The 13467-nt window shown below is 45.7% G+C and overlaps 1 protein-coding gene across 2 annotated transcripts in view; it reads right to left on the bottom strand.

The window, feature by feature from the left end:
- Positions 1-8119: 8119 nt before the first annotated feature.
- Positions 8120-13467, bottom strand: part of LOC137545450 (ornithine decarboxylase-like) — an 83327-nt gene continuing 77979 nt past the window's right edge. For both annotated transcript variants that reach the window (XM_068266673.1, XM_068266674.1), the window contains 2 exons: positions 12929-13047; positions 8120-8460 (listed from right to left, as the gene is read on the bottom strand). In XM_068266673.1, the coding sequence (XP_068122774.1) occupies positions 8200-8460; positions 12929-13047 (380 nt within the window). In that variant the 3' untranslated portion in view covers positions 8120-8199. The remainder of the gene's footprint in view (positions 8461-12928; positions 13048-13467) is intronic.

Here is a 13467-nt window from a genome sequence, read left to right as displayed (position 1 = left end):
CATCTCCTCTATTGGGAACATACGTGGCATCCGTATAATCGTCATCATAATCCTCCTGCCCAGCTTCACTTTCCTCAGACACCTCCTCAACTGCACCAACTTCAGGTGTTTCATCAGCCCCCTCCACACACGTTACGTCCATACTATCGAAAACCTAACTCAGACGTATGAGGTGGTGTACCTGCGCCTTCTTCTTGTTGTTGCAGTAGTGGCTGTGAATCAGTGATTTCACCACCACCACCAAATAACTCCTGCGAAGTGTCAAATGCAGCGGATGTGGTGCTTGTACTAGCGCTGGTGGCACTGGCTGTGGGAGATGAGGTGTTCTGTGTTAAATACTCAACCACGTCCTCACAATTTTGGGAAGTGATAGCACGTGCCTTCTTCTGAGCAATGTACTTTGGGCCAGATCCGCACAAAATCACAGCAACACCACCTCGCACAGACCTGCAGGTGCCAGGTGGCCTTCCTCTGGGTCTGCCTCTTCCTCTACCTGGTTTGTCCATTTTGTCCATCTCGGGGGGGATGCTAGTTATATGCAGTGAGTTGGTTTCACTGAACAGTAAAGGTAGTTATATGCAGTGAGCTGGGTTCACTCAACAGTAAAGGTAGTTATATGCAGTGAGCTGGGCTCACTCAACACAACGGGTAGTTATATGCAGTGATATGGGTTCACTCAACAGTAAAGGTAGTTATATGCAGTGAGGTGGGTTCACTCAACACAAAAGGTAGTTATATGCAGTGAGGTGGGTTCACTGAACAGTAAAGGTAGTCATATGCAGTGAGGTGGGTTCACTGAACAGTAAAGGTAGTTATATGCAGTGAGGTGGGTTCACTCAACAGTAAAGGTAGTTATATGCAGTGAACTGAGTTCACTCAAATCAGTTATCACGCCTAAAAGACTTTAGGCATGATAAGCTTTGCACCGCTGAGTTAGCACCGATTTGTGCTGATTATCGCGCGCAAAGTCCCGCGCGCAAAGTCCCATAGGGCTTAATGGGCGCTGCGCGCGAAAAATTCACGCGAGTTTCTTCTTATCATGCCTAAACTGAGTTTAGGCGTGATAAAGGGCTTTTCACTGGCGTGCAAACACTTTGCACCGCTTTGTGAATCAGGCCCAATAGGTAGTTAGATGCAGTGAGGTGGGTTCACTGAACAGTAAGGGCTTGATTCAGTAAACGGTGCTAACCCAGTTAGCACGCCTAAAGACTTTGGGCGTGATAACTAGGGTGCTAACTGGGTTAGCACCGTTTACTAAATTTACATCACGCGCAAAGTCCCACACTGAAAACTTTGCGTGCGCACATCGCGGTGTGCGCGAAATGTCGCATCGCGGTGCGACAAACGGTGCGTTGATGCGCCTATAAGGGCGCATTGGGTGCGACTTTAACGTCACATGGTGCGACGTTAAGGTCGCACCCAATGCGACCTTATAGGCGCATCGGATGCACTGTTTTCGTGGTGCACGCGCAAAGTTTTGCGCGTGGGACTGTGCGCGCGATGTAACTTTAGTAATGGGTGCTAACCCAGTTAGCACCCTAGTTATCACGCCTAAAGTCTTTAGATGTAAATTTATCATGCCTAAACTAACTTTAGGTGTGATAGAGGGCTTTTCCCAGGCGTGCTAACACTTAGCACGGTTTACTGAATCGAGCCTAAAGGTAGTTATATGCAGTGAGGTGGGTTCACTGAACAGTAAAGGTAGTTAGATGCAGTGAGCTGGGTTCACTGAACAGTAAAGGTAGTTATATGCAGTGAGCTCGGTTCACTCAACACAACAGGTAGTTAGATGCAGTGAGGTGGGTTCACTCAACACAAAAGGTAGTTATATGCAGTGAGGTGGGTTCACTGAACAGTAAAGTGTAACGATCGGTGTAACACAGAGAGGGTCTGATTATTGGTGATCTGCAGTATCACCAAGAATACAGATATATACCCGATTATTGATGATCTGCAGTATCACTGATAATCAGATATATCACTAACCTCTGGACACCGGAGAGATATGAGTGTTTTGGTGCAACAGTAAATACTTTGAGGACAATACCTGGAGAACAGGTATCAGAGCAGTAGACAAGTGCCTTCCAGTAACCTGAGAATCTCCCGAAGGGAGGAGCCAGGCAAGGAGATGGAAGGACCAGAGTGTCAGTGACACCAAATAGGAGGGTGTCACTAATGATCTGTGAACTATCTCTAAGGTAGGGAGATAGCTCTCGAGGTCAGGCAAGCCAGGTCGGCAACACACGGACAGATAAGTACAAAGACAGGAGACAGATACAGTGATCCTAAGACATGCAGAGTTTGGCAACAGAATAACAGATATAGTGAAGTACCGAATCAGTAATCAGAAGAGTAGTCAGGAAAGCAGAAGGTCATAACAGATAATAAACAATGCCTAGTCTTGGTGTGAGCTCCGTGATCATCAACACTCTGGAACTAGTCTGAAGTATAACAGAATGGTAATACAATTCCCTAGTCTGGGTGTGAGGTCCGTGATCATCAACACCCTGGAACTAGTCTGAAGTATAACAGAATGGTAATACAAGTCCCTAATCTGGGTGTGAGGTCCGTGATCATCAACACCCTAGAACTAGTCTGAAGTATAACAGAATAGCAGCACGGTGGCGTAGTAGTTAGCGCTCTCGCCTTGCAGCGCTGGGTCCCTGGTTCGAATCCCAGCCAGGGCACTATCTGCAAAGAGTTTGTATGTTCTCTCCGTGTCTGCGTGGGTTTCCTCCGGGCACTCCGGTTTCCTCCCACATTCCAAAAAAACCATACGGATAAGTTAATTGGCTCCCCCTAAAAAAAAAAAAAATTGGCCCTAGACTACAGTATTTACACTACATAATATAGACATATGGCAATGGTAGGGATTAGATTGTGAGCTCCTTTGAGGGACAGTTAGTGACAAGATATATATATACACTGTACAGCGCTGCGTAATATGTCGGCCCTATATAAATACTAAATAATAAAAAATAATATTAATAATAATGGTAATACAATTCCCTAGTCTGGGTGTGAGGTCCTTGATCATCAACACCCTGGAACTAGTCTGAATATAACAACTTGTAACACAGAATCTAACAAAAGGTCTGAGTGCTTCCACGTAGTGATCGCAACGGCAGACAACCAGTGAATGACCAGCACCCAGTATATATAGCACAGCGCTCTCCAGCGCCTCCCCTAAGTGCTGGACCAATGGAGACTGGTTGAATCGTCAGCTGACCGACTTGGTCAGCTGACTCCCTTCTGGCTGTCATAAAAGTTCCGTCTCTCAGCGCGCGCGCGTCCTTCTGAACCTGTGTGGACTATCAGTCCCAGCCACACCAGCCATGTGTTGTGTACCACCCGCCGCGCTGGACGCTGAACCAGCCGCACCGCTATCAGGGCATGCGGCGGTTTCTCCGCGTTCAGCCATAATAGTAGATGTAGGCCTACGCGTGCAAACCGCTGCGTTGGACGCGGAATCAGCCGCCTTGTTCTGAACACATGCGGCGGCTTTTCCGCGTTTTCTCACATAAAGGTAGTTATATGCAGTGAGCTGGGTTCGCTCAACAGTAAAGGTAGTTATATGCAGTGAGCTGGGTTCACTCAACACAACAGGTAGTTAGATGCAGTGAAGTGGGTTCACTCAACACAAAAGGTAGTTATATGCAGTGAGGTGGGTTCACTGAACAGCAAAGGTAGTTATATGCAGTGAGGTGGGTTCACTTAACAGTAAAGGTAGTTATATGCAGTGAGGTGGGTTCACTGAACAGCAAAGGTAGTTATATACAGTGAGGTGGGTTCACTGAACAGTAAAGGTAGTTATATGCAGTGAGGTGGGTTCACTGAACAGTAAAGGTAGTTATATGAAGTGAGGTGGGTTCACTGAACAGTAAAGGTAGTTAGATGCAGTGATCTGGGTTCACTCAACACAACAGGTAGTTATATGCAGTGAGCTGAGTTCACTCAACCATAAAGGTAGTTAGATGCAGTGAGGTGGGTTCACTCAACACAAAAGGTAGTTATATGCAGTGAGGTGGGTTCACTCAACAATAAAGGTATTTATATGCAGTGAGCTGGGTTCACTAAACACAACAGGTAGTTAGATGCAGTGAGGTGGTTCACTCAACATAAAGGTAGGTAGGTATATGCAGTGATGAGGTGGATAAACTAAACACAACAGGTACTGGGGTATATGCAGTACTGGGTAGTACAATGTGCAGCTCCCTGTCACACACACAGGTAGGCACTGAATGTGCTGGGTTGCTGGCAGTGGCACACACAGTATGAATTAGCAAGGCTGTGTATGCAACAAAAGTGTCAGTTTGACACACAGAAAAAAAAGCCAACAGGATTAGCTCTGAAAAGAGCTGTTGAGGGGTGCTATTAAAGCAATAATAATCAGCCAGGAGCAAGCCAAGCAGCCAAGAACCTAACTAATCTTTCCTAAGGAGAACAATCTGCAGCAGCTCACCCTAGTCTGTCTAATAGCAGGCAGACGAGTGACTGTAATGGCTGGCGAGCCTGCCTTATATAAGGGGGGGGGGGGCTCCAGGGCTTAGTGTAGCCTGATTGGCTACAATGTGCCTGCTGACTGTGATGCAGAGGGTCAAAGTTTACCCTCATAGTGCATTATGGGGCGAATCGAACTTCCGCAAAAGTTCGCCTACTCTTGGCGAACGCGAACCACCAAAGTTCGCCTGGAACCGTTCGCCGGCGAACCATTCGCTACATCTCTAGTGGGCCACACACACACACACAAAAAAAAAAAAAACACATCACAAGAACATTATCTGTTTTGGTGGTGCTTTTCAGCAACAAATATCAGCAAGGAGCAAGCTAACATACCTCCTACCTAAGCTTTCCCTATCTCTGCAGCAGCAACCTCTCCCTTATCTCACTGACACAGCAGCACAGTGAGAACATGGCCGTCGCTGCTGCCTTGTATAAGGGGGGGGGGGGGGGGGCTCCAGGAGGGAGTGCAGCCTGATTTGGCTGCCATGTGTCTGCTGGCTGTGATGTAGAGGGTCAAAGTTTAGCCCAATGATGTAGTATAGGGGGCGGGTCGAACTCGCATAAAGTTCAGGATTCGACGTGAACGCGAACCCGCGATGTTTGTGCGAATAAGTTTGCATGCGAGCTGTGCGGGCCATCTCTACACCCATAGAGGAAAACTGGGCATGGGCAATTGCCCGGGCCCAGAGCATGCTGTATAAGACACCAAGTTTCCCCCTGTAAGGCTTTACTACAGGGGTGCGGAACAAGCTAATGGTGGGCCCCCAGATAATTTATTTATTTTAAGTATTTATATAGTGCCGACATATTACGCAGCGCTGTACAGAGTATATATAATTGATATTATTAAAATTAACCCTTAACTCCTTCACACCTAGAACTTATAAACTACAACAATTTTAGTGTTTTATCTATAACCCTATTTATTTAGCAAGGAAAAAAAATGAAAACGAAAAAATGCAGTTTCTCTGTTTTCACCCATTATTGCAATTTTTTTTTTTTTTACTAAAAAGTGTTACTGTAGATATTTAACACTAATTAAATTTGGCTATTTATCACGTTTATTATAAAATATTACATATGGTGGTGACCCACTGACTTGTGATCAGTGATGAGCGATATTCTTTTTGCATTAATACTCACGAAAATAATGTTACATTCAACCTTTGAGCGAAAATGCCATCGAAAATCTTTTTGTAAGAAGTTTATGATTTTTCACATTTTTCACAAATGTTTGCACTAAAATAAACAAGTTTTCACTGTAAAAATAATTATTTTTTGTTTCTGCATAAAAAAATTACTTTTTTGGGTTTTTTTATGCATTTTTGCCATATTTCAAAACTACTATATATTTTTGCAAAAAAATGGAGCAGAACTGGTGCAAAAATTACAAATATGACCAGATCAAGGATTCTAATTGATCCTTCTACACTCCAGTTCTGTGCCTGTTTTGAACCGGTCTTAAAGGACACCTCCAGTGAGAGGGATATGGAGGCTACCATATTTATTTCCTTCTAAACAATACAACTTTTCTAGCTGTCCTGCTGATCTTGCCTCTAATACCCTTCAGCCACAGCCCCTGAACAAGCATGCAGCAGATCAGGTGTTTCAGACATTGCTATTCTGATATTACTAGCTGCATGCTTGTTTCTGGTGTGAGTCAGACACTACTGCGGAAAACTAGATTAGCAGGACTGCCAGGCAACTAGTATTGTTTAAAAGGTAACAAATATGGCAGCCAAAATATGCTTCTTGCTTAAAGGGGAACTGAAGTAAGAGGTATGAGGAGGCTGCCATATTTATTTCCTTTTAATCAATACCAGTTGTCTGGCAGCCCTGCTGGTCTATTTCTCTGCAGTAGTATCTGAATAACACCAGAAACAAGTATGCAGCTAGTCTTGTCAGATCTGACTTTAAAGTCTGAAACTGATCTGATCTGCTGCATGCTTGTTCAGGGGCTATGGCTAATAGTATTAGAGGCAGAGAATCAGCATGACTGCCAGGCAACTGGTATTGATTAAAAGGAAATAAATATGGCAGCCTCCGTATACCACTTACTTCAGTTCCCCTTTAAGGCTCCCTTTAAAGCAAGTCTGAAGCAATTTTAAAAATAAAAAACAGATACTCACCTAAGGAAAGGGAAGGTTCTGGGTTTTACAGAGCCTTCCCATTTATTTATTTATTTATTTAAGTATTTGTATAGTGTCGATATCTTCCGTAGCACTGTACAGAATATATTGTCTTGTCACTACCTGTCTCTCAGAAGGGCTTACAATCTAATCCTACCATAGTCATATGTCTATGTACTGTATGTATGTATCATGTAGTGTATGTATCATAGTGTAGGGCCAATATGGGTGGAAGCCAATTAACTTATCTGTTTGTTTTTGGTATATGAGAAACGGTGGAGCCTGCGGGGGAACGCGGGGAGCGGGAGGAGAATGGGATGGCTCTATAGGACCCAGAACTATCCTTCTCCTTAGGTGAATATCTGTTATTTATTTTTAAAATAATTTCAGACTCTTTAACCTCCTGAGCGATAATCCCGAGCTGAGCTCAGGGTATGTCGCGCAGGAGGAGTTCTCAGGCCCTGGTGGGCCGAATTGCATAATTTTTTTTTGTTACACGCAGCTAGCACTTTGCTAGCTGCGTGTAACTTCCGTGCCGCGCAGCCCCCCCCCCTCCCCGACCCCTTGCGCAGCCTGGCCAATCAGTGCCAGGCAGCGCTGAGGGGTGGATCGGAACTCCCTCTGACGTCATGACGTCGGTGACGTCATCCCGCCCTGTCGCCATGAAGCCCAGCAGGAAATCCCGTTCTGAACGGGATTTCCTGCTTACTCTGATCGCCGAAGGCGATCGGAGTGGGTGGGGGGATGCCGCTGCGCTGCGGCTATTATGTAGCGAGCCCTGGGCTCGCTACATGATTTAAAAAATAAAAAAATTAAAAAAATAGTGCTGCGCCACCTCCTGGGCGATAAAATTGTATCGCCCAGAGGGTTAAGCTATCCCAATGCCCAGGGCCAGTTCTAACTACAATGGGGCCCTGGGGCAAAAGTAACTTGGGGTCCCCCTTAGCAATGCCCCCCCCCCCGCCAAATCCTAGGACCTGTCCCACCACTATCCCAGACACAAAAAATCATTAGGTGTCCATCATATGCCCCCAAAAGCATTGTTAGGGTCCCCTCCTGCTTTCCCTTACAAATGCAGAGTGTACACACTTTGGGGTGTAACCTAATCCAGGCAGCACACAGAAGGCAGCACCATGCTCTACACTCTGGACTTCTCCCCACTATGTCTCTCTTCCTCATTCCTTGCAGGCATGTATGGGGTCACTATAGCTGGAAGGGAGGGGACACACACCTTGGGGGGCCCCTACAGGCTCTGGGGCCCTGAGGCAATTGCCCCCTTTGCCTCTATGGAAGCACCAGCCCTGCTAAAGCCCACTTCCTGCCACTAGTATCACGACTAGTAGTGGTGACATTTGGGAGTGGCTAGATGTTCTACATGTTTTCTTATTGTAAATTGTTGGGGGGGGGGGGGGGGGAGTAGCACAGTGACATTTAAGACTGGCATGGAGACAGAGTGTAATAAGATTAATATGAATTAGACAGCAACATTTATCATGTTTTCATAAATTTACTTTTTTCCCCAGGATTTGGCAACAAGTTCACTTGCAAAGCAAGATTTGACAACCTTTTAAACTTTATTAGTCAGTTTGTGCCATTGCGGTTCCAGCAATGGCCAAAGCGATTTGCTGATGATGCAGGACAGGGTTGGGGCGAGGAACCCATTGAACACAGTATGGATTGAGACATAATAAGCTCCCATATTCGGGAAGAATATCCAATCTCCAACTTCTAATTCTGGGAGATCTACATCTTCCATGACGATGTCCTTGTCGGTGCAGCACGGACCCCACAGTGTGCTGGGGAAGGACTCCGCAGAAGGCAGGCAGTCCTACGGGGAAAGACATGTCACTAAAAATAACACAACATACAGATAAAGTCATGAAATTATTTAATTGATTTACAGGGTGCCGAGACCAGTATAAGTATTTTATAGTAGGAGCAAAGTAATTTGTGGTTCATTTTACTCTGAAAGAAATGGACTTCCTATTTGTATGTATTTTAAATTTTAAGATTTTCGCAACAGTTCCTCTTTAAAGGGCACCTGAAGTGGCATGGGGCATGATTAGATAACCATATATACCTCCCAATCCTATTTAGAACTTGCATGTGCTCCTTTTTTCTTTTTTCTCACTGTAAAGCTGAACACTCACCTTAATGATGCAGGAAGATGGATCACAGCGACGTCACCAGACGATGAGCATGCCAAATCCATCTTCCTGCCCGTGGGAACACGTGACGGCACAGGCACAAAGGAGAGGTTAAATGATCGTGGCTCGACTTTACACGGGAATCGTCTGAGATCTTAAAGACCTAATCTGCTGTTACCGACACATGTTGCAAAGCAACATCCGCCTAATCACGCACTTTACCAAACAAGAAACAATCGCTCGTCAGTGAAAAAAGAAAAATAGCTGGTTGTCAGAAGAATCACAGACAAATTCGCAAGGTGAGTACGAGCCTTAACGCCCAACAGATCCAACGACGTCCCCTTGCTGACGGTCTTTAAGCAATGCTTCTTCCTGCTTGCGATGTCATGCGGCAGAACAGTTGGGTGCGAACGGGAAGCAGTGGCGTACCTAGGGCATTTGGCACCCGGTGCTGGGGATTAAAAGACACCCCCCCCTTTAAAAAATGGGCGTGGCCACAACCGGCAAAAAAAATTGGGCGTGGTCATGACCGCATGAGGGCGGAGCTAACTGTAATTTAAAGTATTAGCTAGTATAGTTGCCCCCAGTATAGCTAGTACAGTTGCCCCCAGTATAGCTAGTACAGTTGCCCCCAGTATAGCTGCCCCAGTGAAGCTAGTATAGTTGCCCCCAGTATAGCTAGTATAGTTGCCCCCAGTATAGATAGTATAGTTGCCCCCAGAGCTGCCCCAGTATAGATAGTATAGTTGCCCCCAGTATAGCTAGTTTAGTTGCCCCCAGTATAGTTGCCCCAGTATAGCTAGTATAGTTGCCCCCAGTATAGTTGTCCCCAGTATAGCTAGTATAGTTGCCCCCAGTATAGCTAGTATAGTTGCCCCCAGTATAGCTGGTATAGTTGCCCCAGTATAGCTAGTATAGCTAGTATAGCTGCCCCCAGTATAGCTAGTATAGCTGCCCCCAGTATAGATAGTATAGCTGCCCCCAGTATAGCTAGTATAGCTGCCCCCAGTATAGATAGTATAGCTGCCCCTAGTATAGATAGTATAGTTGCCCCCAGTATAGATAGTATAGTTGCCTCCAGAGCTGCCCCAGTATAGCTAGTATAGTTGCCCCAGTATAGCTAGTATAGTTGCCCCCAGTATAGCTAGTATAGTTGCCCCAAGTATAGCTAGTTTAGTTGCCCCAGTATAGCTAGTATAGATGCCCCCAGTATAGCTAGTATAGATGCCCCCAGTATAGCTAGTTTAGTTGCCCCAGTATAGCTAGTATAGATGCCCCCAGTATAGCTGCCCCAGTATAGCTAGTATAGATGCCCCAGTATAGCTAGTATAGTTGCCCCAGTATAGCTAGTATAGTTGCCCCAAGTATAGCTAGTTTAGTTGCCCCAGTATAGCTAGTATAGATGCCCCCAGTATAGCTAGTATAGCTGCCCCCAGTATAGCTAGTATAGCTGCCCCCAGTATAGCTAGTATAGATGCCCCCAGTATAGCTAGTTTAGTTGCCCCCAGTATAGCTAGTATAGTTGCCCCCAGTATAGATGCCCCCAGTATAGCTAGTATAGTTGCCCCAGTATAGCTAGTATAGTTGCCCCCAGTATAGCTGCCCCCAGTATAGCTAGTATAGTTGCCCCCAGTATAGCTGCCCCCAGTATAGCTAGTATAGATGCCCCCAGTATAGCTAGTATAGTTGCCCCCAGTATAGATGCCCCCAGTATAGCTAGTATAGTTGCCCCCAGTATAGATGCCCCCAGTATAGTTGCCCCCAGTATAGTTGCCCCCAGTATAGCTAGTATAGCTGCCCCCAGTATAGCTGCCCCCAGTATAGCTAGTATAGATGCCCCCAGTATAGCTAGTTTAGTTGCCCCCAGTATAGCTGCTCCAGGAGGGGGGGGGAAGCAGCGCTGGAAGGAGGGGTGACAGGGATAGCGGCGGGGAGGGGGGAAAGATCCCCCCCCCTCCCTCACCTGGGTCCCCTCCTTCCGCCTCTCTTCCCCTCCAAATGACAGCATGGGCAGCGGGCAACTTAGAGTAAGGGCGGGCGGGCGTGCAAAGACTACTCACTTTACGTCTGGCTGCGTTCCAGCAGCTGGAGCGCTCCATCGCTGTCACGTGCCTCTTCTCCGCCTCCAATGCGTGTCACAGCATTGGAGGCGGAGAAGAGGCATGTGACGGCGATGGAGCGCTCCAGCTGCTGGAACGCAGCAAGACATAAAGTAAGTAGTCTCTGCCCGCCCGCCCTTACTCTAAGTTGCCCGCTGCCCCCGCTGTCATTTGGAGGGGAAGAGAGGCGGAAGGAGGGGACCCAGGTGAGGGAGGGGGGGGGGATCTTTCCCCCCTCCCCGCCGCTATCCCTGTCACCCCTCCTTCTAGCGCTGCTCTTCCCCTGCTGCGGCTGCATGGGGGGTCGTGGCGACACCCCCCTGGCTGGCTGTCACCCGGTGCGCCACGCCCCCCTGCGCCCTATTGTAGGAACGCTACTGACGGGAAGTAAGCGATCGCAGTACTGCCCGGAGTCGTCAGTAATATTCAAGGTCCGATCCGCCGTGTCTATTGCATAACAACGTGCGATTGCCGCGGTGGGCCACAATGTGTAACATGCTTTTGTTAAGCGATGTTGCCCAAAGTCGGGTAACATCGCCGGAAATATTGTGCTGTGGGTATGGGCCTTAAAGAGAAACTCCAACCAAGAATTTAACTTTATCCCAATCAGTAGCTGATACCCCCTTTTACATGAGAAATCTATTGCTTTTCACAAACAGACCATCAGGTGGCGCTGTATGACTGATATTGTGGTGAAACCCCTCCCACAAGAAGCTCTGAGGACCACGCTACTTTTGACAGTTTGCCACAATGTAACAAGGTTCACAGACAGGAAATAGCTGCTTACAGCTGTCTCCAACGGCCAAAACAGCTAGCAGCAGCTACATAACCTGCCCACAGTAAAAATGTCACCATGTAATAAATGTCAGAATGTAAATCGGGGAGAGGAAAGATTTTACAATGAGCAAACACTAACTAAATCATTTATACATAATTATTGTATAAATGAAGCACTTTTTTATTACACTATTTTCACTGGAGTTCCTCTTTAAGAGTTAAGAATTCAAGGTTTTAAATGATACACTGCAGTTGGAATTGCCCAACTGTCACTAATTAATAATTACAGGCCATAAAAGCCCTGTGTGACTGAGAAAAACACTTCTGAGTGCAGAGGACCAATGAAAAAAAAATGCAATAGTTTAAGATTAGTCTGTGTGGGAGCTAAATAAACATAACCTGAGGCAATGAAAACCTTGAATATATGTTAAATTTTTAACACCAGAATAAGACCGTGCTATTTCAGGAAAGTCCTATTTAGGAAGACTATAGTTACAATTGTTTGCCTCATCCACTTATTTTCACATCAGTTTTACTTTAAATGATTCAGAGAAACTTACAGTAATGTGTCCCTAACACAGCCCGCCTCTAAATATAGATATTGTTAAAGCAGCAGGGACAGCCATACTATCCCAGGAAAAAACACACATATAAGTAGATAGATACTTGTACTTCTTACATAACATGTATTGTACAGTCCATGTTTTGATTTCAGTGAATTTCATATTGTAAATGAAAAGAAAACTGTTCCAGGCATTTCCATCTTCACTGCCTCTGACTGCAGGCAATCCTGATGTCATTTCTTCCCTTACTCTTTTTTTTCCCCTGCCTGAAATGTTATATGCATTGCCAACCCTCCTCCCCACTGAGCTCTGTACAAAATAACTCCACTGTCATATCTAGCTTGCTTTGTAAACATATGTGAGCACAGCATAAATCGTATTTCAGTAGCTTCTGTATTTCCCTTCTCAGCCGTGTGTCACACTGAACTGCCCTCAGCCAATCAGTGAGGAGCAAGAATGTGGGAGAGAAAATAACAAGCTTCCCTCTTCCCAACAATGTACCAGAATAGAGCCAGGCTGACTGAGATAAGATTTATTACAGCAGACACGTTTATGATTATATTGGAATGCTTGCAATGCAGGGTCAGGATGTAGACTACATAGTAAACACAGAGTAGTGGGTGAATGGAATTTGATTTTATGGCTGACAATCCTGCTTAAATACTACCCTGAGAAGTTTTTTTAATCCTTTATGGAGTATTACAGCTTACCTTCTCCACTATAGGCTTCAGCCTTATTTCCTTGTCAAACATTTTACAGACCAGGAAAGAGCCGAACAAGCCATCGTTCAGGTAATAAGAAAGCTCCCTTCTGTTCCTTCCATCTGAGTCTGCAAGGCGGAGATGGGAAAATCATTTGCTTCATCACAAACAGAGCAATTGGAATATTATAAAGCAGATCCTGAAAGGGGAACTTCAGCCTAAACAAACATACTATCATTAAAGGACCAGTTTCACAAATGTTATTTTTTCAAATAGATACTTGTAGTGCTGGTTTAATGTGTGTACCAGCTTTTTTTTTTTTGTTGTATTTGATAAATAAACTTACTTTATTTATTCAGCCCCCCCCCCCCCCCCCTGTATTGGTGACAGCGACGTGGGTTAGACTATCATAGCAAAGGGGTGTTCAAGCGGCAGTTAGAAAGTAGGCATACCGCTCTCACCCCTGCCTCCATCCTCAGCTGCAAACGAGCTCTGAAACTGCCGCTCGTAGACTCAGCGGGAGCACCTGTCATATTGACAGGTGACGT

The sequence above is a fragment of the Hyperolius riggenbachi genome, chromosome 2, assembly GCF_040937935.1.
Source record: "Hyperolius riggenbachi isolate aHypRig1 chromosome 2, aHypRig1.pri, whole genome shotgun sequence".
In the NCBI taxonomy this organism is placed as follows: domain Eukaryota; kingdom Metazoa; phylum Chordata; class Amphibia; order Anura; family Hyperoliidae; genus Hyperolius; species Hyperolius riggenbachi.
The sequence above is the reverse complement of the archived record's forward strand: the minus strand, read 5'-3'. Positions and strand labels throughout refer to the sequence as shown.